Genomic DNA, 25,485 nt, shown 5'->3' on the forward strand with positions numbered 1-25,485 from the left:
CTGGATCACAGGACGTTGAAATTGATGGAAGTTGTGACTCTCCCGTTCCCCAGTTACTGAGAGCCAAGTATGATCCTTCTTTTGTCACACTTACCTTGACATTAATAACACCCTCATTTATGTGATTGCTTACAGTTAATCTTCTCCTCCTTTCCTCCACCCCCAACAGACCGGAAATTTCACAAGAACAGAGACCATGTCTGTCTTGGCTCACCATCTTATCTCCAGCACCAAGCCTGGTATTCAGGTATTCAAGAAATACTTGTGGAACGAATGAACGAATGAATGAATATATCACTTTGTTTTATGAATGAGGAAACAGAGGTCCAAAGAGGTGTGGTTCTTAATGACAAAGCTGGGGTAAGAAGTCTGATCTCCTAGTTCCCAGGCCAGCCAGTATTCTTTCTACTTTCCTTTGTGTTCTCTCAGTATTGGGGTTGGAACATCTTGGAGTCTAGCCTAACCCCTTCATCTTACAAATGGGAAACTGAGACCTAGAAAGGGGAAGGACTCACCCAAGTTCATAGAAGGCAGCACTGGCAGAGCCAGGCCTAGAACCCAGGTCTCCTGACTCCCAAGCTAGTGCTCTTTCTTTGTAAAGGCATAGAAAAAAAACAAAGCTGAATTGGGCTTATTGCCAAGCCCCTGCAGGAGGTCACATAGCCAAGCAGCTCTCAGAGTTCCTTGTCTATTCTTAGCCTGAACTTTTAGTGACTCTGGTCTTCAGCAGCCTTTTCCCCCCCTTTTCCTTTGCATTTGATTTTTTGTGTATATGTGCTGCGTGTTTTAAATAAATGGTGCTACGTGTAGGAAATGGGCTTTAGCACAGTCCTGCTACGGAGGCCCTGAAAAGAATAAACGTGAGAGAGGGGCCCTGAGAAAACAATTGGCTTCCCTTCTCTGAAGTGACCCCAGTGCCCCAGAGCCACCCTCTGTTACCTCTCGTAACTGCCAACAGAAGGCTAAGCTCCTCACACAATAAGAAGGAAATCACTAGAAAGAACTTATAAGGAGAATTGGCTGTTAGTATTGGCTGCTGATGCCTCACTTTGATGAAGACTAAAAATTAGTTCTTCCCAAGCTGTGGTTCCTCTTCTAACTTCTACTTCAACTTCCCACCTACAAGGTGTTTTGATAAGCAGGGGGCTTAAATAGCAGAAATTTATTTCTCACAGTTCTGGAGGCTGGAAGTCCAAGATGTCAGCCACCAAAAATGAACTAAACCTCCTTTCTTATACAAAATTCTAGCTTCTCAAAACCTTTCTCTACCTTGCCAATACTTTACTCTGAGCGAGTAATTTAAGCAGCTACTGACTTTAGGTTATTTGGAAAGGACTAGAAACAGAGGATAGAAGGTAGCTAATGTTGCAAAAGTATAAAATGACCAATGAGATAAACAGTTCTACATCAAGTTCAAAGAAGGCAGAAGCTTCTCTGGGCTAGGCAAGGTCAAAGCCAATTCAGGGGAGCAATTTGAACCAAGGCTTGTGTATAGTTATCTACTGCTATATAACAAATTACCCCACTTTGTGTATTAGTTGTCTATAGCTGAGTACCAAATTACCTTCAAACTTAGTGGCTTAAAACAATAAATATTTATTATCTCACAGTTTTCATGGGTTAAGAATCTAGGTACAGCTTAGCTGGGCTCCTCTGGCTCAAGGTTTCTCATGAGGATGCAGTTAAGCTCCAAGGCTGAATAGGGAGGGTAGAGGAGAAAACAATTTCAAGCCCCCTGAAGCGGTCATTGGCAGGCCTCAGTCCCTCATAACACAGGCCTCTCCGCAGAGCTGCTTTAAGGCTTGGTGCTGGCTTCCCCTGGGTGAGAGACTTAAGAGAAACCAAGATAGAAGCTTTGGTCTTTTTGTAACCTAATCTCAAAAGTGATATCCCATCACTGTTGCTGATTGTTTTCATTAGAAGCAAGTCACTAGGTTCAGCCCACACACAAGTGTGTGAATACCAAGAGGCAGAGATCATTGGGGGTCCTCTCAGGGGCTAACTACCACACTTTGCTGGATGGATAGGATTAAAATAAGGTATAGAAAGCAATCCAGGTAGGGGATAAGAGTGAAAGTACAAAGTTTAGAAAGGTTTCACTGGGATGATTTGTTTGGAGAAAGGCATTTGAGTAGAAGTGTAGAAGGTAACTGAAGAGGTTGTCAGGACCCAGACTGAAATGGATTTTTAAATGTCCGGCCATAGAATTTATTTTTATCCTCAGGCTCTTGTCTATATTTCCCACATTCAACTGTATGATTTAGAATAGAAACTGGCATGTAGTAAGTGATCAAGAAAATCTGCTGAATGAATAAACCTATGAAGTTAATGTGTAGGGAGTACTGCAGAATTGCCAGATTTGTCTTTTTAATTCTGACAGAATTCAAGCTCAAAAGAAGCCCACATAATTACTCTCGGAGCTCCCAACCAAGATTTAAACTTTGTCTCCTATTTCTAAGGTATCATTATTCAAATTACCTAGCACATCACAAAGAGTAAAGTTAAGCTTTACTCATGGGCCTACATCTTTCCCTTGTACTAAAAGCTCTTTAAACAGTTTATCATTCTGTTGAGCTTCAGAATCTTGGTATATAGGCAAAAGAAAACAAACTTAGTGTCTAAGAGCAGACAAAGCTGGTCTCCATTCACTCAGCAATTCAAGTATAATCCATTAACTGGACAGGACAAGCTTCTAACACCTGGTCCTGACCACCAGCCACACTGCTTCCTCCCTTTGCTGGCTGGCCAGAGTGCCTCTAGGAACCATTTTTGTGCATTATCCTTCAGTATGAAGGGAGAATTTGTTCTGGGGAAGCAGAGCTGTTAGGTGAGTGTACTAGTTTGCTAGGCTGCTGTAATAAAATACCACAGAACAGGGGGCTTAAACAGCAGAAATTTATTTCTCACAGTTCTGGAGGCTGGAAGTCCAAGATCAAAGTGTCAGCAGGTTTGGTTTCTCCTACCTCTTCTCTCCTTGGCTTTGCAGATGGCCACCTTCTTGCTGTGTCCTCCCATGGCCTTTTCTCTGTGAGCACACATCCCCTGGTGTCTCTTCCTCGTGGTATAAGGACACAGTCCTATTGGACTAAGGCTTTACTCTTATGACCTCCTTTACTCTTAATCACCTCTTTAAAGGCCCTGTCTCCAGACACAGTCCCCCTGGGGATTAGGACTTCATTATAAGAATCGGGGCTGGGGGCACAATTCAGTCCATGACAGTGGGCAAGGTTTATTCTACATGTGCTTCCCATCACCTCATCCATCTCTTCTAAAGGAATGATATTCTCTCATTTGTAGAGATGGTGATCAATAATTCTTAAAAATTCTTCACATCCACTGTCTCACGTGACATTACAGTAACCTCCAAGAAAGCAGAGGTGGCGGTTACCTCTCCTCTACAGAATTGGAAACCACCCAGATGAGGGTTCACAGATTCTCCCAATCACAAAGTCTAGAGTCCGGTTTCTGGCTCCTGCGCCAGTCCTCTTTATGCTCGGCCTTGAAGTTATCTGCTCTTGACCACTCAGGAGCGGCCCATGAAGCATCACTACCTAGGTTCTAACTGCCCACATCTTCTTCCTCCTGCCCTCCTCCATCAAAATTTACCCACCTTTCAAGGTCCTTCCATTTGATTTTCAAAGTGACAACTAGATGGCTGAAAAAAAAAAAAAACAAACAACCCTATTGTTAATGATCCACGTTGATTTGTTAGTGAGAGATTACTTAGGGGGGATCCTGGCCAAACAGATTAACAATCTATATTTTATAGCTTGCAAAACATTTTCTTCACATACCACATCTAACTTACTTCCATTCTAACCAAAATTCTGTGAAGTAGATGCTATTATTATCCCTGCTTTTTAGAAAAAGAAACAGCCTCAGAGATTAGGTAGCCAGCCTAAAATCACACAGGCAAGTAACAGAGGGGGAACTTGAACCAAATGCTATGTGTTCTTTTTACTTTGTCTTACTCCACTGCCAAACTTCACCAGTTCATTCAGAATAGTATTTTTTTTTTAAAGATTTTATTTATTCATTTGAGACACAGAGATAGAGAGAGCATGAGCAGGGGGAGAGGGAGAAGCAGGCTCCCCGCTGAGCCAGGAGCCTGATGTGGGGTGCGATCACAGGACCCTGGGATCATGACCTGTACCAAAGGCAGATGCTTAACCATCTGAGCCACCCAGGTACAGTATCTTGTTACACTGATGTTTTCCTCTAAATATTCCGAGATGTGGCCCCTTCCCTTCCCTGTCTAATCTGTGCTGACCTACCATCTATTGAGCTTCCACAGTGTTGGGACTTGAGTCCAGTTCCTTTCCTATTTAGCTGGGGTGACCACAAAGACTTTTTTTCCTTTTCACTAGGCTTTTGTTTCTTCATCTGTAGTTAATTTCATTGACTGGGGTCATTTTCTGGTTTGAAGGGTCTAATGAACTGTCTTTATCTTCCATTTCACTCATTCGTCAAATAGGTATTGAATACCTGCTATGTACCAGGCACTATGCTAGGTAATTTTTTTCCCCCTTTTTTCATTTCTTTTTTAATACAAATTTGGATCTTTGGATGTGTCCTGCCAACAGAAAACAACAATAGCGGAGAAAACACGAAAGAATGAAAAATAAGAAAGAAAAAAACCCCCCTCAAAAGGTTCTTCTCCTCCTCACCCCTTACACATTTGGGACCATAGCAGGTTTACAGAATGCAATATACAGTCAACAAAGAACAAGACAGACACCGGCCCTGGCCTCAGGGAGTTTACTGTCTTACCTGCTAGGAATGGACCCTTGAGATCATGGAGTCAAGTCCTTTAACTAAAGAGAAAAGTGAGCCATGAGGGTGAGTAAACTGTCTAGGGTCACAAAGCAGTAAGTGTCAGAGGGGGATCTAGGAAGCTGGGTCTTTTCATTCCTAGTTTAGGGTGTTTTTCTTCCACACAATACCTTGTATTGAGATCTGGCCCCATGCTGTGCCACCCCTCACTGTGGTAGCTGACAACAGGACTCAGTCTCAGAAACTTCCCCTGTGGAGTCTCCATTTCAACCTCCAGAAGCAGAAACTTTCCAGTTTTCACTGAAATTTAAGACACAAGTGTCTAAGAATCAAAGTCTGATGTTCCGGGTATGACCCAACCCAGGAGCAGGACTGCCTTCTCATTCTTTTCATGCTGCCAGCACCAGAGTCTGTCACTTAGCAGAGCGCATAGTTTTCTGTCCCACTCACTACATTTCTATCCCTTGCTCTTCTCCAAATTAGGACCTGAAGCAGCTGGCTGTAGATCTAGGCCCTGCGCACTCGGCATTCTATAGACATTTATTCACAAAACCCTCACAGCATTGCCCAAGGTGAGATGCTGAGAGTTAGGCTAAGCAACTAAGTCATTGAGGCAGCAGTAAGCACAGGTGTGGGATTAGCCCCCATGCTACCTCCCGAATGGAAGCACCTTCACACATGTGTTTCGCATGACCTGCAGCAGCTCAGCAAACCTGGCACCAGCAGGTTAGCACATAGATGTGGGACACCTGCTGGCTCTGTAGGCCCTCAGTAAGTGTTAATGTCACACTACTCGTTCACCACACTCATTTTTAAATTATTTTTTAAATTTTATCAACGTTGTACCAGGCACATAATTTAAAAAGTCAACCAGTTCTACAAGGTTAATTAAGACAAAGAGCAGTCCTCGGCCTCTCTCCACCTACTCCCCTCCCCCCATTTCCCTTTCCCTAGAGGGACCATTTTCAAGTTGTTTAAGTAATTCTTTTACCTATCTATAAATAACATGTTTGTGTTGCTACTTCCTGATTTTTCAGTTCAGGCGTTATCTGTTGACTTCCCACAATGGGAGGTGAGGATTCAGCTCCCTTTTCTCTACTCCCCCCTTTTATGCACATGCACGCTTCCCAGGCCCCCTTACTCTCTATATAGTTATATGGTAACTTTTGGTAGATCAATAATTAGTGCCCTTGTTATTATGACAGTGTAATGCCACTCACAGCTAAGCCACATAGTCAATCATGATTGTTTCTCCTTCACAACATTATCTTCTTGTTTGATTGTTTTGTTTTTTCATACATGTGGGTTTCTAAGATCTCATCACTAATTAACCTTAAACTCTGCCAATTACCATGGTGTCTTCTCAGTTTGTTCTTGAGAAGGTCTCTTGGAGCCTTCTCTCCTGCTGGAGAGCTGGGGGAGACCGCACAGCTGCCACCCTGGAACCTCCCTTTACTACCATCTGGGGAATTCCCTTGCCTCTTTCCTGTGTTGGGTCATCTGTTTCTGGATCCTGTGTCTTCTCATTTCCTGCTTTCTTCCCTCTTTTTGATGACATATTTTCTACAACTTCCTGAGAGTTCATGAGAGGGAAATTTTTTGAAATCGTGTGTGTCCGACTGCCTCAGAACGTTGATAGCCTGGCTCCATTGTCTTCTAGCTTCCAGGGCTGTGGTTGAGGCCAAAGCCCTTTTTGCATGTGACCTTGTAGGATTTCTTTGTCCCCCGTGTTAAGAAATTTTACAGTGACATACCTATTGTGCTGGCCACTCAGTGGCCCTTTCAATCTGAAAACTCATGACCTTTGATTCTGGAGTGTTCTCAGTTTGTATCCTTTGTTGTGTTTCTAAAACTCCTGTGATTCAGCTATTCAGATGAATTTCTTATCTGTTCCTTCCTAGTTTCTATCCCTTTTTGCTCTACTTTCTGGGAAATTTCCTCAATCTGTCTTCTAATCCTTTCATTAAGGTTTTCATTTCTGATGTCATAATTTTTCTTTCTAAGAGTCCCCATTGGAGACTTTGCCCTTGGGGGGAAAAATATCCCTCTTTATGGAGTTGTAGATATAGTGAAATTAGATGCATGTATTTAATCCATTATTTTTGCCCAATATCTCTCTATATGCCGATTATTTAATAATTCCTGCCTTGTATTTGTATCAAATCCTTTAGGCTTTAATAATGGTTTTCTATTGGTTTATATATTTGACCCTTACAATCGAGACTGTGATATCTGGATAGGACCTTGGGATTGTCTAGTTCATCTTTATCAGTTTATGGAGAGAGTACCTGATTCTCAGAGAGATGAGGTGTGCTCTTGGAAAACACTTGTTTCTGCCAGAATCTACCAGAGGTATGTGAGATGGATTATTTGGCAGGCATACAGTACTCACATAGTTTTTTGGGTTTTTTTTTTTCCCACTCTTTTCCAAAAAATGTTATTGCGGTATAACTGAAATGCAATCAGTAAACTGCACATACTTAATGTGTATGATTTGATAAGTTTGGGCCCATCTATACACTCCTGAAACCATCATCATAATCAAGATACTGATCACCTCCCAATGTTTCCCTATGCCCCTTGTCATTTCTCCCTCTTAACCTACCCCCAACCCTTCCCAGGCAACCACAGATCTGTTTTCAGTCATTATGGATTAGTTTACATTTGCTAGATATAAATGTAATCATAGAATGTGATCTTTTGGTGGGAGGGGTGAAGGGTGGGGGTCTGGCTTTTTTTTTTTTTTCACATGTAGATTTTCTGGGTATTTTGGAGGCTATACCTAACTTTCCAGGAGGAAAGTCTTTACCAGCTCTACCTCCTTCTACGTCCTTTCTCTTCTGTACCTTCCCATCTTCCCTCTCCCGGCCGTAAGGGCTGCTGCCTGCAATGTTCTTGTCTTCTCCTTTCCATCCAAGCCTGTTCTCAGGAAAGGACCAATGTATTCCATTCACACTGAGGTGACTGATAAGGATTTTATATGTGTGATTTGGGCGATTGTACAGAAGACAAAACCCAGTCCTCCTCGTTAGTATAGTGGTGAGTATCCCCGCCTGTCAGAAGACAAAACCTACATTTGAATTCTGCCAAAGAAATAAAGCTGTAATGATGGATTTTTAAGCATTAGCAAATAAGTTTGGAAGAGATTTTTGGACAAGGGCATCCCCTGAAAGTACCTCTGAAAGTATATCCTGTGTAACAGAGTCCTCGTGTAAGACTGACTCTGCCTGTAGACAGGCAGGATGAATTGAAATCCCCTCTGGTCCCATTCAGAATTTTGGTTTCCTGAAATGTCAGCTATTTAGGAGCTAAGAAAAGAACTCATCTTGCTGGCTTTCCTTCCTTTTGGTCTATTTGGCAGAGAAAACAGTCCTATGTAGATGAAAGCTCACTCAGAAGGGCAGGGCCTCCTGTGTTTGGTCCTCTTGTCTCTGGTCCAGGTGAAAGGAGGTCCATCACGGGCGGAGGAGCCTGGCGAACCAGCCTGGCTCTGAAGTTGTCTTGCCTGTCTCGCTTCTCTTCTTACTGATTTTCACATTTAATCTTTAATTCCTCATTAATTAATTCACATTTAATTCTTAACAACATTGTGAAGCAAGAGAATAGGACATATTTCTCTATTTTCAAAATGAGAAAAGAGAGAGAGTATAACTTGCTCAACTTCAAAGCCTTTATCAGCACGAGCCCTGTCCGCGGGGAACCCCAGGCTACCTGCCTGCCCATGATGGGGAACATGGTGGTGTGAAACCTCTGGTCTACAACAGAGGAGTCAGGGCAGGGAGCAGAGTCCCCCAGCACAAACATTCCCAGTCGTTATTCCTCTCTCCATTCCCTATGTGACCATCCCCCTAGGGTTTATCATCACTTCCCATGGCCTATAGGAAAAAGCAGCTAGCCTGGGAGGGGAAGACAAGGCAATAGTCCCCAAGAGTCTGTGGGAAGGGACCTATCAGACATTTCCTTGTGAGCAGGAAGCTCAGCTCAGCACAGAGTTTCCTGTTAAAGAGGAGGACAGGCAGGTTAAGGAGGAAGAGAGGCTCAGTTTGACATTTGTGAGTATGGACTCTCTGCCGAGAGGGGGCCAGACACAGTTCCTAACCTCAGGGTCCTTACAGGTCTTAAATAGTGGGAAACCCAACAGTGGTTGGGAGAGGGGGAGTTGGTTGTATAGAACCCCTCCTTCAGCAACTCAGGAAAGATATGAGGCTAGACCAGGAGAAAAGACACAGGGAAGAAATGTAGAAGACCAACTTGGCTAACTTCAGTATTTTGTCAGGGTTGGCCAGCCCTGTCTCAAGGGACCCCAGACTGCCTGCTAGTGTTCCCGTGCCACAGAACTCAGTGGCACAGAGGCTATAAGCAGGAGGAGGCAGGAGAAGGGAGCAGAGCTTCCAGAGTGCTGCTTCTGGTATGAGGGCCAGCACCCCCCACTCCACCACCATGCTTTGTTTATCTGCAATGGCAAAACTCTCCACGTCAGTTTTTTTGTTTTTACAAATTGGACATCCCATGCTCCTTTTAGCCAGAGGGCAGGCATTTTTGCATCCTGAGAATAATAAAAAGTTAATTTCTCCCTTACTTCATATATTTGTGTTTTCTTATCTTTTATTTCACTTGATTCTATTAATGAGCTCATGTGATAGCCAGGCAGCTCATGTGATTATTGGCATCAGCCAGACCACACAACTGAGACTCAGAGTTTGACTTACTGAGTCACGTGGAACGTTATTGGTAAAGTCAGATCCAAACACTTCACCAGCCAGAAGGGGTGGTAGCAGCTGAGGCCACAAGGATCTGAGGTTGTGTGAGGAACAGAGTGCCCCCATGCTGAGAGGTGGGATAAATTCTGTATTTACCATTCTCTGAGATTATCTGTAGCCTTACAGCATACAAGGAGTCAGAAGGCCAGGGTTCCCGTTCTAATTCTGCCAGTCATCTGCCGTGTGAACTTAGCATGACTCAACCTTTTTGGGTCTTTGGTTTCTCATCTGTAACGTCAGCATTAAAAGGACCCAGGAATGTTTTAAGAGGAAGCTGCATGTAAATTATCTCATTAAGATTTATTGAGCCAAAAGTGAGGGAAAGGACAACAGCCATGAGCATTGGCACTAAAGGTAGGAATTCAAAGTATGGTCTAGAAATAGCTAGAGACATTTAACTTGGAGTACAGAGTAAGTGTTGATATATCAAGTTCATTCATTTTGTCTTCCATATGATAGTTCCTTGAAGGGACAGATTGCAGTTTATATATCCATTCTACTTCTGAGAGTTGCTTCAACTTTTTAGTATTACACTGACACAGTGAACACCTCTGTGCATGGTTTTATTTATATATGTGTGTGTCTTTATTATATCGTATGTTTTTATTGAAGATTGAGGCCTAGAAATAGAAAATGCCAGGTCATAGGGTATTCACAGCTTCACCTATTGCATATTTCTATCTCCTCATCTCCCCACCAATACTTTAAAAAAAATTAAAATTTCAGTTTTATTATGACAAAAACAATACAAATCCTGAGCAGTCAAAAGAAGAGATGCATAGGGTGAGGTCTGGGAGGGCCCCAAACTTGAAACTTCTGTGCTGTCTCCCCATGGAGTCAGGAGGAATCACCCTCCCAGCACATCAGTGTATAACAATATGCACCGAGCATTATTAATCAGGGACCATGCCTTATCCAGTGCTCACTGTCACCCAAGCTTTGGTGTCTAGAGTTTTACTTTTTTTTTTTTTTTAAGACTTTATTTATTTATTTGAGAGCGAGAGAGAAAGAGATAAAGCATGAGCTGGGTGAGGGGCAGAGGGAGAAGCAGACTCCCTGCAGAGCAGGGAGCCTGATGTGGGGCTTGATCCAGGGACTCTGGGATCACGACCTGAGCTAAAGGCAGACGCTTAACCGACTGAGCCACCCAGGTGCTCCCAGAGTTTTACTTTTATTGGGCTTTCATTACGCAGGCTCATTGAATTCAGTCCCCAGGCCTCCCTCTCCCTTCCCTGAAGGTCACACTTAAAGCCCCAACCCCCTAATCACATGATTGAACCCCACCAACACTTAATTTGTTGAGTAACTATGAATGGCTGCAAAATATATTTTAATTTGCCTCTCCCTAATTACTAATGAGATTGAACTTCTTTGTCATTTTTTAAACTTTCTTTTATTGAATATATTTGACATGTAACATTGATTGTTTAAGGTGTACAGTTAGTTACTTCAATACATTTATATATTGTAATATGATTGCTGATGTGGGGATATTTATCATATCACATAATTATAGTACAATTTTATTATCTTTATCATTATACTGTACATTAGATCTCTATGGCTTATTTACTACTCATTACAGGTTTGTACCCTTAAGCCCCATCAATCTTATCGCCCCAACTCCTAGCCCTTGGTAATCACCATTTACTCTCTGTTTTTTACAGGCTTAACTTTTTTAAAATTTTAATTTTTTAATTTATTTTTTTTCAAAAGATTTTATTTATTTAACAGAGAGAGATACAGCAAGAGAGGGAGCACAAGCAGTGGGAGTGGGAGAGGGAGAAGCAGGCTTCCCGCCGAGCAGGGAGCCCAACGTGGGGCTTGATCCCAGGACCCTGGGATCACCTGAGCTGAAGGCAGACGACTGAGCCACCCAGGCGCCCCTAAAATTTTAATTTTTTTAAAAGATTTTACTTATTTGAGAGAAAGAGAGAGCACAAGCAGGGGGAGGGGCAGAGGGACAGGGAGAAGCAGACTCCCCGCTGAGCTGGGAGCCTGATGTGGGTCCTGGGATCATGACCTGAGCCAAAGGCAGACACTCAACCAGCTGAGCCACCCAGGCGCCTGGTTTAACTTTTTAAGATTCCACATATAAGTGTTATCATACAGTACTTGTCTTCCTCTGCTTGACATAGCATTAGGTGCTCAAAATCCATCCATGTCACAAATGGCAGGATATCCTTTCTCGTGGCTAAATAATATTCCATTATGTATATGTACCACATCTTCTTTATATATTCATTTGTTGACGGGTATTTGGGTTGTTTCCATATCTTGGCTATTGCGAATAATGCTGTGATAAACTTGGGAGTAAAGGTCTCTCATCGAAATCCTGTTTTCATTTCCTTTGGGAAGATACCCAGTAGTGGAATTTCTGGATTGAAGGGAGATCTATTTTTAATTTTTTGAGGAAACTCCATATTGTTTTCCATTGTGGTTAGACCAGTTGACATCCCCACAAATGATGTATAAAGGGACTGAATTTACTTTCACATGCTTATGGTCATTTGGGTTTCTTCTAAATTCCGTGATCATAACTTCACCCATTTATCTAATAGGTTTTTTTATTTTCAGAGGAGTTATATTTTATAGACACTAATCCTTTAGTGATTACTGATTATATGCATTGCAGAAAACTTCTCCTAGTCTGTAGCTTTTCTTTGCCCTATCTTTATGTTGTTTTCATTGGGAAAAAAAATTTTTTTTTTAATTTCAATTAGTCAATTTAGCAGCATTTGGTTTTATAGCATTTGCTTTTGTGTGTTAAGAAATCCGTCCTTGCAGGGAGCCTGGGTGGTTCCATTGGTTAAGCATCCGACTCTTGATTTCAGCTCAGGTCATGATCTCAAGGGTGTGGAATCGAGCCCCACATTGGGCTCCATGCTCAGCATGAAGTCGGCTTGAGGATTTCTCTCCCTCTCCCTCTGCCCTTCCCCTGCTTGTGCTCTTTCTCTCTCAAATAAATAAATCTTTAAAAAAGAAATCCATTTTTGCCCAGAGATCATAAAGATATTTTCTGATATTTGCTTTTAAAAGCATTAAAGTTTTTTTTCCCACTTGTTAGAATCATTTAATGAATACTCCTTCTTTTTTCTGTGGCTTGTGATGTGACCTCCACCACATGACACATTTCCATACACAGACAAGTTTGCATCTAACCTTTATATCCCATTTGCTCTGTTCTTTTCCTGTTCCTGTACCACATTATTTTAATTACTTAGACTTTATGCTTTAGGTATCTGTTAGGACAAATTTTTATACTCTTCAATAGGAAGAGAATTATTGTGGCTCTTCTTGGCCCTTTTTCTTTGCACACAATCTTTTGGATCCAAATCGTCAAATTTCATGAAAAATTCTATCAGGATTTTTAAGGGAATTGCACTTGACCTCCAGACTGATTTGGAAATAATTGTGTTTTATGATACTGACTCATCCCATCCATGAGCATGGCCCATCTTCGTTGATTGGAGTCTTCTTTTGTGTGTATATTTGTCAGATTTATCCAAGGTACCTTCTAGTTTTTGTTGCTGTTATAAATGATACATTTTTAAATTACTTCTTATAGTGGTTTTTGCTGGTAAATAGAAACACTATTGATTTTTTTATATTGATTATATCCAACAGCCTTGGTGAAGTCTCGTTAGTTCCATTAATACTCCAAAGACATTTTTTGGATTTTTCTATATAGATAGTTAATTCATCTGCAAATAGTATCACTTTTTTTTCTCTTTCCAGTCTTACATCTTTTCTTTTCATGTCTTATTGTGATCTCTAGGACCTTTAGTACAATATTGTATAGAATAATGTGTTTGGTCTATACTAGAAAGAAAAGTCTAATATTCCACCATTGAGTATGACGTTTGATATATAGTTTTGAAAAATCCCCTTTATTGAGTTAAGAAAATACTTTTATATTTCTGGTTTGCTAAGAGTTTTCACTATGAATGGATGTTGAATTTTAAATCAAAATCATTTTCTCCACCTGTTGTGAAACTCCTGTAATGTTCTTTAATTTAACAATATGAATAACACTGATTTGTTATCTACTGTTAAGCCATCCTTGCATTCCTGGGATGAACGCTAATGAGTCATGATTTAGATTATTTTTATATATTGCTGGATATCGTTTGCTAATATTGAGTATTTTATACCAATATTATTCATGAATAATATTGGTCTTAAATTTTCCTCTCATGCCTTTCTTATAATACATACAGATGTAAATATACTTTTTTTTTTGAGGATTAGAGTCATTAGAATTAGAAGGGAATTTAAAGAGCATTCAGTTTGATCTCATCACCTTATAGTGGAAAAAACTGGAACTCAGAGAAAGGAAATAGCCTTTCTAAAAATGATATAGAGTTAGAAACAGAGTTGGGACTAAAGTACTTTTTTACAAATTTCAAGTTACTTCCCGCTCATGACCTCATTTTATCTCCACAACAGCTCTGCAGGGAGGGTATTGCTTATTGCCCCCATTTATGGATGGGCTAACTGAGGTCCGGAGAGATCCCATCATGAGTTATGTGACACAGCAGGGCTGGGACTAAAAGCCAGACTTCTGACTCCTAGACCTGAACCCCCTCTCAAATTTCTTTTGTTTTATGTCCATTCCCACTTATTAGCCTGAAATGAAGGAAACCCTGAGACCTGCGTCCAAAACTATTATTTTGCAAGAGTCCAGCAATATTTTCACACACATTTCAAACAGATGGCCCATCTGCAGATAACCCTCAATAGGCAGGGATGAGGGCTTCATGTTCCCCAAGGATGATCTTGGTAGAGGGACACCCTTGAGGCCAGAATAACTCCAAGGTCTCCAATAATGTCCCCTAATGCGAAATAGGTCCAGAGCCCCTAAGTGGAATCTTTGTTACAGGATCAGACCACAAGGTCCCTAAGGGAGACTCACAGAATGGGGGCTCCAGTTTTCCTTCCATCTCCCTCCCCTACTATCTGGCCCCCCACCGTCTGGCCACCACCACCCCTCCCCCATATGTCTCAGCGAAGTGCTTCCTGCACCAGTGCTTTTGTTTTGCCTGTGCTATTTGTGTCTGCTTCTAACAGCTGGCCCCAGCCTGGCAGCCCCTAGCTCTGAGGATTATCCAATTATCCCATTAGCCCAGCATGTCCTTCCTTCCTCCAGAGCTATTAGCTCCCCATCTCCCCCTCTCTCTCTCCCTCCATAGCCTCCCATACTCCTTCCCTAGCCAGACCTAGGGCTGGGTCAGTCCCCAGTCATCCAGACTCGGAGAATACTAGAGCTGGAAGGGACGTTTGCATCTATCCATCTGCTTTATCGTTTTGCAGGGAAGGAAGCTTGCCTGCCATACCCTAAGTCACATGCGCCATCATAACAGTGAAGAAGTAAAACCCAGGTCTCTTGACCTCAGGGCTACACTCTTCCTCAGCACATCTGGCCAGCCAGCCTTATCAAGTGCTCACTATGGTTAGCCCTGGGATGGAGGAGATACCATCCCTATTCCACTCTCTGGGAATCTATGGTTGAGATTAGAATTTATGGTCTAGGTAGGGAGATAGAACATACACTGGGAAAAACCAGCACATTATCCAGGAGCTAAGTCATACCTTAGCAGAAGAGATGTTACCAGAAGTAGGTGACAAACTTCTGGAGCATAGGACAGACAGTGCTAAAGGGAAGTCGGAAGAGGGACAAGAGGCTGTCAACAGAGGGTTCAGAAAGGCCCTGTGGAGGATAGGGCTCTTCGGGTGGTGGCTGAAACATGAGAAGTGTTTAAAGTAGGGGAGATTCAGAGGGACAGCACTCCTAGCAGAGGCCTCCCTGAAAGGGAAGGGGAGGGAATGGGTTAAGAAGATGGTAGCCATTCAGTTGGGCTTAGTCAAGCAAGTGGGGAGACAAGGCTGGAGAGTAAAGCTGTGACCCCGAATGCCATACCGAAGAGTGAGGCTTGATCTGATCTACATTTAGGGCCCACTAAATATTCTGGAGCAAGGAAGGGACATGACGGGAGGTGTACACGGGACAGATGTATCTGACTTTGTGGGCTGAGTCAATAAGACAAAAAGAGACAAATGCAGAGAAATCAGTGTGGAGTTTATCCAGGTAGGTGAGAGATGATGAGGCCTCAGCAAACACCACGATGTGGGGCATGACTGGTGGCAGAACGGATGGAAACAGATTCGAAAGATGTTTGGAAGAAGAATTAGCAGGATGCAATAGATTGGATTTGGGAAGATAAAGCCAGGACCCCCCCCCCCATTGGTAGGATTAGGGAAGTTAGAAGTGGCAAATGGGAAGTAGGGGGTAGAAAGGAGGGGGTGGGTAAGGGCTCTCCTGTGCTTGACCCTCTGGCATTCACTGATTGGGTGAGAGCGTTTTGTAAGTTGGCAAAGTTTGCTTAACCCTGTGCTGGGTGAAACCTCATGTCCCCCATGTCCAAGCCCTCTGGCTTCTCTACCAGACGTCCACAGGCTGACCCGATAAGTCATGCTACCCCCACCAGATAGCAGTGTGCTTCAGCTGGGGTGACAACACTGTCACCACAGGGGGTTCTGGTGGGAGGAATTCAGGCCTTGGGTATATTCCATTGATACAACCAGGTCATCGCCTCCCACCTATATAAACTTAATTCAGGTGATCACTTTATTTTTTTAATACTTTGTCATTCCCTCCTTCCAATCACCTGTCGTATCCCCCATTCCTGCTTTCAGCTTTTAGGATCCAAAAACTGGTGATTCTGGCCAAGAGAGATGAACCATCATTACCCAGCCTTGTGCCCTCAAGGTTCAGGGGAGGCTCCTCAAGGGCCTGCAGGGGTGTCCAGGCCCCTTCTAGGCCAGTGAGTGCTTGAGTGCTCTCAGAACACACTGACGACCCAGCTATGGGTCTCCAACTGTTGAGGGTGGCCTCAAACATGACCTAATTATTCCACCAGAGCTTCTGTGAGCTGCAGAACTCCAACAGGTTGTTCTAACCAAGCCCTGTTGTTCTGTTCTAACCAACCTCGTTCCTTGTTCTGGTCTGTTCACCTGCTGCCACAGCACTAAGTCCTCTCCTCCCATTTTCAGGTTCCAGTTTCCAGACCTTCCCCGTGTTGCTTGCCTTCCTTCAGCCATTTGTTAGTTCTGCTGGGTATAGCTCAGAGACTACTATTTCATCACAGGCACGGTCACATACGGTATTTCAGCTTGTCAGTGATCAGCTGTGGTGTTGAGAATAGCACGAGTCTTCTGCCATGAGCTGGGAGGGAGCTCCTTCAGCCTGGGGCCCCTAGGGACTGTGGTGTGATGCCCCTTAAGGCCATGGTCCCCTGTCTCCCAGGCATTTCCCACCAGGCTAGCCCGTGCTGAACTTAGCAGGTGAAATGTCCATGTTGTTTTGACATGAAATGATTGGTCTTAGTCCTGTACATTTGCTTTCTTCAAACTCAGTGGAGGACTTTACACGGATCTTTGTTCAGTATTATCTCTCTGGCCCCCTGATGTGATTTTGAATTCTGTCAGCCCAGACTAGACCCCTTCTCTGCTCACCTCTTTGATAAGCCCTAGTTCCCCTGGATTCAAGACTTTAGTGAAAATATGGGACAGGACGGGGCTGAAGATAAGTAAATGATCCATAGTCAGTGCTCCTTGCCTAAGTCATCTGCCAGTTCCCACACCTACCTCCTGGGTCCTACAGACACCAGGTGCCTGGCTTAAATTCACACTCACCACATTTCTTTATCTGGCGATGGCTGGGCCATACCAGTGAACAGAGTATAGCAACCAGGTAAGCAGCCCTTTTCTCCCTTCCATCTTCCTTCCCTTCTGGCCTCCTTTCTACTCTGGTCTCAAGAACACTGAAGCTATGATTGCTTGCCTTCTTGTGTTTTCTGAACTGAGAATGGTTTTGTTATAGCACGAATAATAACCCTGGGCATTTATGTCACACCTACCTTCCAAAGCACTTTCGCATTTACTGTCATGTTCTATCTGAAAGTGGGCATGGCAGCTCAGAGAATGACTTGCCCACAGTAAGAGAGGAAGTCAACAGCAAGGCCAGGGTAGAGCCTGCTGCTGAATCCCCATTAGAGTTCGGTGGAGCAGGGTGGTGGCTGGAAGGAGTGTGCAGAGGGATTATTTCACATCTCTGAACTAGGCAGGAAAGAGAATCAAGCTGCAACACCAAGAGATAGTCTGGGGATGACTGTAGAACTCCTGACCTGCTTTCTCTAATTCCCCTGAAGGCTCTGCATCTGATGGAACAGTTGTGATGCTGGGCTCTGGGCCTGAATTTTCCTAAGAGAAAACTAGATCATTTTAAAAAGTCCTGTTTAACTTTAACAATTCCAAAAATCTCGGAATCTAAACCAGGCTCTGTTCCCCTCACTCCCCTTTCCAACCCAACCAGAAAATGTGGGTGGATTGAGAAAGAACAGAAAGGAAAGATCAAAACTGTGACAACCCTCTGACAACATTTTAACTTGAAAATTGCCTCTGTGTAGGCAGATGTAAATCAGGCGCACAGTTACTCAGCTGCTTCTTGTTCTTATCTCCTACCGAACACCTTGAAGATACGGGCCCTGGAGTTGACCGCTGGCCTTTAAAAGGCTAACTCAACTTCAGCCTCCTGATTGCCCAGTTGGATGCAACTTGTTCCTCCTCTGAACCTCCAGCACTTGTGTCCCACTCAGGGCCCTCACCTCTGGCCGCCCTGACAGGCTGCATCTAGCTTAGTTTCCTTAGTTGGTTGTTGGCTCCCTGTGCACCCGTGCTGACCCCCCTCCAGGCTTAGCATTCATCAGTAGGTGCTCATTAAGTTGTTGAGAGTGGAACAGAGTCAGGAGATGGGGCTCGAGTTCTAGCCTGCTCTGTCCTATCCAAGCCTTTGCTGAGAAGTTAGCTGGTCATCAGGTGCTAGTCTGACGGCTAATTCTGCAAAATTACACATACACACAGACACTTCCCTTGGGCAAGGCAAAGAATTGTGGACGGTTCCATGCAAAGCCTTTTCCACTGGCAGGGAAAAATCCCTCTGTCAGAGAACATTGGGTCTGTCTCACCTGTCGCCTGCCCAGCCTCATGCCGATGATACCCTCAGCCTGGCCTCTCTCTGCATCCAGCCCTTCTCTAAGCCTGACTAGTGGGAGGGCAGGGGGGCCTGTGGGAAAGCTCTGCTGAGCTGCTCTTTCTCCTCTGGCAGAGGAAAGGGTCAGGGCAGAGCATCTAGAATGGTGCCTCCTGTACCTAGGCTCTAGGTTCTGCGTGCCCATCCCTGTCCTTTGAGGTTGTCTGAGTCATCTGACATTCTCCTGCCCCCTCCTGGCTCTGCAACCTGACAGGGGCTGTTCCAACAGTGACAGTCACAGCTAATGATGAGTGACAGCTGTAGCGAGGGGTGCCTAGGGACAGAGGAGGGGTTGGAGTGAGGAGAGGGGGAGAGGTGATAATCTGACACTCTATAGAGCACCATCCACTTTTCAGAGTAAATGAAGACCTGGTAGGGACTGGCTTGTCCCACAGTCGACCTAGGTCCCCGCCAACACCTACGTAACCTCTTCCATCTCGGAGGGCTGTTGCCAGGCTCAGGCAGCACTTGGGCCCAGCACAGGATCTCGGGGGGTTGCCCACTGGAGCAGCCATGCCAGGTGTTATTTGGCACAGCAGGATAGGAGCTGCATTCTAGGTACAGAATGCCACGCTGACATACCATTCCTTTAGCCCCAAGCATGGGGGCAAATTGCACAGAACCATTCCCTCTCTCCAGGCTTCTGAGACCCGCCGGCTCCTGTTTTCCAACCACGGTTGAAAAGAAGACCATGGTCCCAGCTCTGGTAGACCCAGGGGGCATCATCACTCATTTCCTCTTACTCTCCAGGCTGTCCCTCATCCCTGCTCTGCTGTGGTTTGTCACTAGGGCTTGCCCCTTGTCAGCACATACAGAACTGAGGCTCTACGTCACTTCCCAAGTGGTTCTCTGGGGCCCAGAGCATTTTGTGTGAGGTCTCCTAGAGGAAAGGATTTTAACACAAGTGGGGAGAGCTGCAAAGGAAGGGTTTCAAGTGGAGGAGGGAAAGGGGAAGCTTGCAAGAGGGCCTGCCTCTCCTGAGGGCCAGTGATGATGAACCAGAACACAGGTTGAACCAGGATTCTGCCCATAGGCCTCCCTGGGGGCCCTGGCCATTGCTGCCATGGAGAGGGGCTCAGGCCATCACCAGAATAGTTTCTGTGATGGGACCCTTGTGCTCAGGACAGGTCTGAATGAGACATGCTATCCACTCTTAGCCCTTTGGGCAGAGCATGGAGAATGCAGAGGGCCCTTGGACAGAGCTGTAGGGTTCAGAGCGGCCCTGGTAGTACCCCTGGCAGCCTGGCCTGGGGCAGACGCATCTGCACTCCATAGGGCTGGGCCAAGCTTTACATCGACCTTATGCTGCTACTGTGGGCACCTATTTCTGTTGAAGTGGGCTTTGCCCATGTGTATGTTCGCGTGCGCACACGTGTATTCTCTTATGGTCAGGGGGTGACGCATGCATCTGTTTATTTCTGTGCGTGTGCTCCTATACTCTAGGCATGACTCACAGTGGGAGCCTGCATGGGGGGCGGCGTATGGAGGTAGGGTACTGGGCCCCGTGGGACCTGAGGAGGTAGAATTGTCTGGGCTCTGGAGCCAGGCTGCGGGCCGTCCCTAAGAGCACTTGGGGATCGGTAGTACCTGGGAGCCTTTCCTGAGCCCTTGGTCCTGTCCCTCCCTGGCCCCAAAGCCTACACGCATGTACTCAGTACCCAAAGCTCAGTACTTAAGAAGCCTCAGTAAAGACAGGCGAGACGATGTTTTTCCTTCTCTACCCTTGTGGTTCTCTTTCTGGCCTCTTCCCACCAACTGGTCACAAGGACCAACAGCATCCATACTCTTGGCCTCCTTAGAAACAACCCAGGCACTGCTCTACCCTCAGCCCATAGTCAGCACAGACCAAAGTGTGTAGGAGAGAGGCGGGAGCTGGTGTGGACAGGGATGGGCGTGTGCAATTATCTCAGTGCTTCTGTGCCCTGGCTGTCCATGAGAACCCCTGGGGAACTCTGGGGGAGGGGGTTAGGCTTTGGTGCTTTTCAAAGTACCTTAAGTATCTCTTCCGTGCAGCCAGCCTGGAGGACCTCTGATTGATGTAACGGTAAAATAGAGCCTAAAGCAAATCTCTGTTGGCTTAGAAGTACATATGCACCCGTGTAGTAAAGGTACAAAGATGTGCAGTGGAACCAAATGAAATCCTCGGAAAGCAGTCGTTTCCAGGTGTAGGAAGCAGGGTAATAATATGGGGAGGAGTCAGATGCTTCCACTGTAGTTGTAATGTTTCATTTATTGAGCAGAGTGGTGGGGACCTGGTATTATCTCATACTTTTTGGTTTGGTTGAAATAGTTCCTCACAAGAGCATGGATTTTGTAGTCAGACCTGGGTTTTAGGTTTATTTCTGCCACTTACTAGCTATGTGACCTGGGGCAAGTACTTAACCTCTCTGTTCAAAAGAGGTTGTTCAGTCGTCTGTGAAATGGGGCTCCCAGGGCTGTGTGAGGATTACCTGTGAAGTTCTAACACCCCTTCCCCCTCCCTGCCTGAGTGTGCTTATGAGACCTGAGGCCAGACTGGCCCTCCGGCGGCAGCAGATTGCTAACTTCCCCCTGGGCCTCAAACTTGTCCAGCATGGAAGGATGACACAGCCCCAGGGGCAGGCTTCAGAGCAGGAAACCGTACAGGTTTCTTTGTTGGGAGCAAGAAGTGGGGTGACTCCAGAGGAAGGGGAAGGCAGTTGAATCCTCACCCATATCTCTTTCCAGATCCCTCTGTGGCCTCTCGGCTAAGGGGTGGAGCAGGGCATGGGGAGAGTAGGCCACTCCTTTCAGGACTTAAGGAAGCAATGAGGGAGGGAGGAGCCACACTCCACACTGAGGGCTAGAGGGGGTCATGGCCTCTGGAGGGAGAGCAGCTGGGAAGCCCCTCTTCCCACAAGTTCCCCGTCTCACAGGAACACAGGTCTGGGGGCTGCTCAGGGGCATTTAGATTCTGGTGCATCCAGACAGCCTTTTCCCTTGGAAGATGGGAGCCTGTGAGGCACCCCCAGTCAGGCAGGGTGTCTGTCTGTTCTCTATGCACAAATGCACACACTCTCTCACACATGCAATATGCACCCCATATGTATGTGTGCCAGGCATGACTATGGAATGGGGAAAGGAACTCAGACACCATTCTCATTGGACAAGCTTAAAACACAACATGGCTCATTTTTATTTTATCTCAGAAAAAAACATTCCCTTCAGAAGGAAAGGCAGTTAGATAGGGCCTCTGACTGGGCAGCTCTGAGCTACCCAGGCACACCGCACGGTGGGCCAGTCCCCACTTCCTCCCCTGAGCCCACAGTCAGGCAGCACTCCATTACAACTCCCCGTCCTTGAGCCCAGCTTTGTGGCCCCCAAAGATGGCCCTGGGACTGATAGTGTAAGAAGTGCATGGCTGCTCATGGTAGCCAGAGAGGGCTGCCTGGGGCTCCCTGGGCTGACCCCTGGAGCGGGGTGAGCAGCAGGACTGACAACAGACCCAGCAACCAGGGAAGGAAGATAATTAAAAAAAAAAAAAAGTATTCTTCACACTTAACATTTTCTCCTGGAAAAAAAAAAAAAAGAAAGAAAGAAAAAGAAAAATGCCACCTCTGGGCACAGCAGCTCCTGAACCCTTGGAAAGTCTGGGGAGGGTGGTCTGTGTGTGTGTGGTAGGGGGCCTGTTGGAGCCACCCTCCCCGCCCCCCAGCCTCAGGGCCGGCCAGCCTGCTCTGCCACAGCTGTTCTGCCAAGTCAAGGTGGTACTTCTAGATGCCACCAGAGTGGGGAACCAGGCCCTGCCCAGCCAAGATGCTCTGGTGCCGTGGCCTTGACCTGATGTAGGGCCTCCCATCGTGAAACGTCCACTTCCTCGGACTCCAAACCCTTCCTGCTCGGCCTCATGCTGCTCCAGCCAGGGCCCCCTCCTCTCAGTCCAAAGTGGGAACTGGCCATGAAAAGGGTCTCCAGGCACATTCACTCTTTTCCCAACGTGACTGGCTCTATCCACCAAAGAGAAAGATTTCCTTCCTGCAGGAAGGGGCAAATTCAGTGGATCATCAGGACACTCCTGCTCCATCCTGGGCCAGGGGACCCTCGAGGCCAGGGGACTCTGGGCATGCTCCCTTGTGCTCATGGCTGAGGAGCTCCACATCTGGGAGGCTCATGTCCCCATGGGACTCATGGGCACTCCCTCCACTCACCAGCCCCAGGGTGTAGCCATTGGGCCGCCGCTCAGGATGAGGGGCACTGCCATTGGCCCACACCCCAGGAGGATGGCCATTGAGGCGGAGGCTGATCTGCTCTCCATCACTGCCATGAGCTGCCAAGGCCCGGGCACTTGTGCCCCCTGCCTTGAAGGGCTCCCGCCGCCTCAGGATGTGGCTGCGGATGATCTTGCGGAAGGTCTGGCGGAACTCACGGATGCGGTAGGCATAGATGAAGGGGTTCACGACAGAATTGGTGTGGGAGAGGATGATGGTCAGGTACATGAGCCAGAGCGGGGCATGGCTACACTCTGGGCAGAAGAAGGTAAAGCAGTTGATGATGTGCAGGGGCAGCCAGCAGAGGGCAAAGAGCCCCACAATGATGGCCAGTGACTTGGCAGCATGGACCTCCTTCTGCAGCGTGGACCGAGCCCGCTCCCCCGGCAGAGGCTGGCTCTCCATCTGCTTCAGCTGTCGCCGAGCCGCCAGGAAGATCCGCAAGTAGACGCCCAGCATGAGCAGCAGGGGCACCAGGACACAGGCAAAGAAGTTGTAGTACACCATGTAGTTCATGGGGACCACATCCTCAAAGAGACAGGCCACCTGGCCCTCCCCACAGCCCTGTGAGTGGTTTTGGCCCCCCTCTGGCTGACCGCAGTTGTTCCAGCCCAGCATGGGAGTCAAGCCGATGGCAAACGACAGCACCCAGCAGACTGCAATGATGCCCTTGGCCCTTGTGCCAGTCACCAAGCCATTGTACCTGGGGAAAGGAGACCAGCATCAGAGGTCTGAAAAACCAAGGCTGGAGGGGGGCCAAGAGTCAGAAACCCAGAGAGGCACCCCATCCCCCACCCACTGGCTCGAAGGTCTTGGACTGGTCACTTCCTGCCTCTAGCCTCAGTATCCGCCTCTGTTCACGGCAGGTCCAAGCCCTGCCTTTTCCCACAGGAGCTAATGGGAGAGCAGGCTCCCTGGTAAGGAAGCCACTGCATAGACATTCAGATGATTACTAAGTAGTATTACAAGTAGTCCTGGGACTCAGTTAGTTCAGTTTGAGGGAATTTATACGTGAGAGAACTTATCACCTCCATGTTGATCTTAGTTGATGCTAGAATAAGTTTCCCCTTAGAGTGGGAATGGGTCAGGAGTGCAGACTCAATGGCTGGGGGCAGAACCTGCCAGATCAGATTGTAGATGATTCATGTCTCTTGTTCTCCATGCTCTTTCTTCCCCACTGAACTGAAGGTCTCCAGAAGCCCCCAAGGAGAGGTGGAAGTCCTGGGCAATAGACCCTCTCTCCCTTCCAGATTCGCTCACAGCCCTCTGGAGAGACACGACATCAGTATGTCTTAACATTCATGTAGCAGTCTTAACATTCAAGAGGAAAGAACTGCATGAGGTACTGAGGTCCAGAGAGGAAAAATATCTGCCTGAAATCACTCAGGACTCTATAGAGAGCCAGACTCAGTCCCAAACTCACAGTGTTGACCTGATCTGCCAGCCAGGAAGTTGATCCCAGGCCCACAGAAAAGGTGGCACAGATTTTATTAAAAGAATGGGCAGTCTGGGGCACTGGGTGGCTCAGTCATTTGGGTGCCTGCCTCTTGATTTCGGCTCAGGTCATGATCTCAGGGTCATGAGATCAAGCCCTGCATTTGCCTCTGTGTTGGGCAGGGAGCCTGCTTAAGATTCTCTCTCTCCCTCTGCCCCCCCCCATGCACACCTGCACATGCACGCTCTCTCTCTCTCTCTTTCTCTCCAAAAAAAAAAAAAGAGAGAATAGGCAATTAAAAAATCATCTCCCTGATTGAAGAAGGTGACCTCAGTGATCTCTGAGGGATGACCATTTGTTTAATGGTTTTGATTCTGGCAACACCAGACTGCCCTCCCCTTCACCTGGTAAACCCTACCCACCCTTCTCATTCAGGCTAGATATCTTCCCTGAGAAGTTTCCTACCCAGGGGCAGCTAATCTCTACTCCATCTGGGCCCCTGAGGCCAGGGGCCCCTTGGGGGCAGGGTTTGTCTGCATCCATCTCTGCATCACCAGCATTGAGACAGGGACACACAGCCGATGTCCTTTCCTTAATTCCAGAATGGGAAGCGTCCCCAGAAACTATCTAGTCCATGGATGGCAAACATGGGCCTACAAGTAAGAAGTGTGTGAGGCAGGCTGGCAGGACATTTACTGTGCGTACAAGAGACAGTTTATGCCGCTCAGCTCCTGGCCGCCCATGCAGAATGGTGCCGCCAGATCTCAGAAGGGGCCGAGGAGCTGATTCTCTGGGTAAGATCGCCCGTGGTTTACATTTTGTCAACAAATTCAAATTAAGGGAAAAAAATATCTGCTGGCCTCTGACCTCTTATCTAATCCAACCACCTCATTTTATAGATGGGAAAACTGAAGCCTAAGGAGAGGAATGGATTTGCCGTGGACATAGTAGGAGCCCAGAGCACCCTGGGCCAAGGTAAGTGTGTCAGTTCTGAATCTACGTCAGCTTTGAATCCAAACAGTAACTGGGCAGGGCCACCCCCAAGAGCCCTCAACCCCATTTAGCAGAGGCTTGGGTGCCTGCAACAGGGCTGGGCAGGAAGAAGGTCATGGACTTGACCATTTCCACCAAGCCGCAGAGAGCCTATGCTGCCCTGTTTCCTATTCTGGAGCCTCAAACACAAAGTCTCAGGCTCCCCCC

The 25,485-nt window shown here is 46.3% G+C and overlaps 1 protein-coding gene and 1 long non-coding RNA gene across 2 annotated transcripts in view; one reads left to right on the plus strand and one right to left on the minus strand.

The window, feature by feature from the left end:
- LOC141371884 (uncharacterized) overlaps window positions 1-25,485 on the plus strand; it is a 26,290-nt gene continuing 805 nt past the window's right edge. Inside the window, exons 1-3 of the long non-coding RNA XR_012377175.1 lie at window positions 1-67; window positions 170-247; window positions 25,185-25,260. This is a non-coding gene — a long non-coding RNA (uncharacterized lncRNA). The remainder of the gene's footprint in view (window positions 68-169; window positions 248-25,184; window positions 25,261-25,485) is intronic.
- Window positions 21,755-25,485, minus strand: part of ADORA2A (adenosine A2a receptor) — an 18,567-nt gene continuing 14,836 nt past the window's right edge. The window contains exon 3 of the mRNA XM_025857264.2: window positions 21,755-23,553. Coding sequence (XP_025713049.1) covers window positions 22,647-23,553 — 907 coding nt within the window. The 3' untranslated portion in view covers window positions 21,755-22,646. The remainder of the gene's footprint in view (window positions 23,554-25,485) is intronic.

This window comes from Callorhinus ursinus, unplaced genomic scaffold, assembly GCF_003265705.2.
Source record: "Callorhinus ursinus isolate GAN/ISIS: 27379988/994484 unplaced genomic scaffold, GSC_fseal_2.0 scaffold117, whole genome shotgun sequence".
NCBI classification, from domain to species: Eukaryota; Metazoa; Chordata; class Mammalia; order Carnivora; family Otariidae; genus Callorhinus; species Callorhinus ursinus.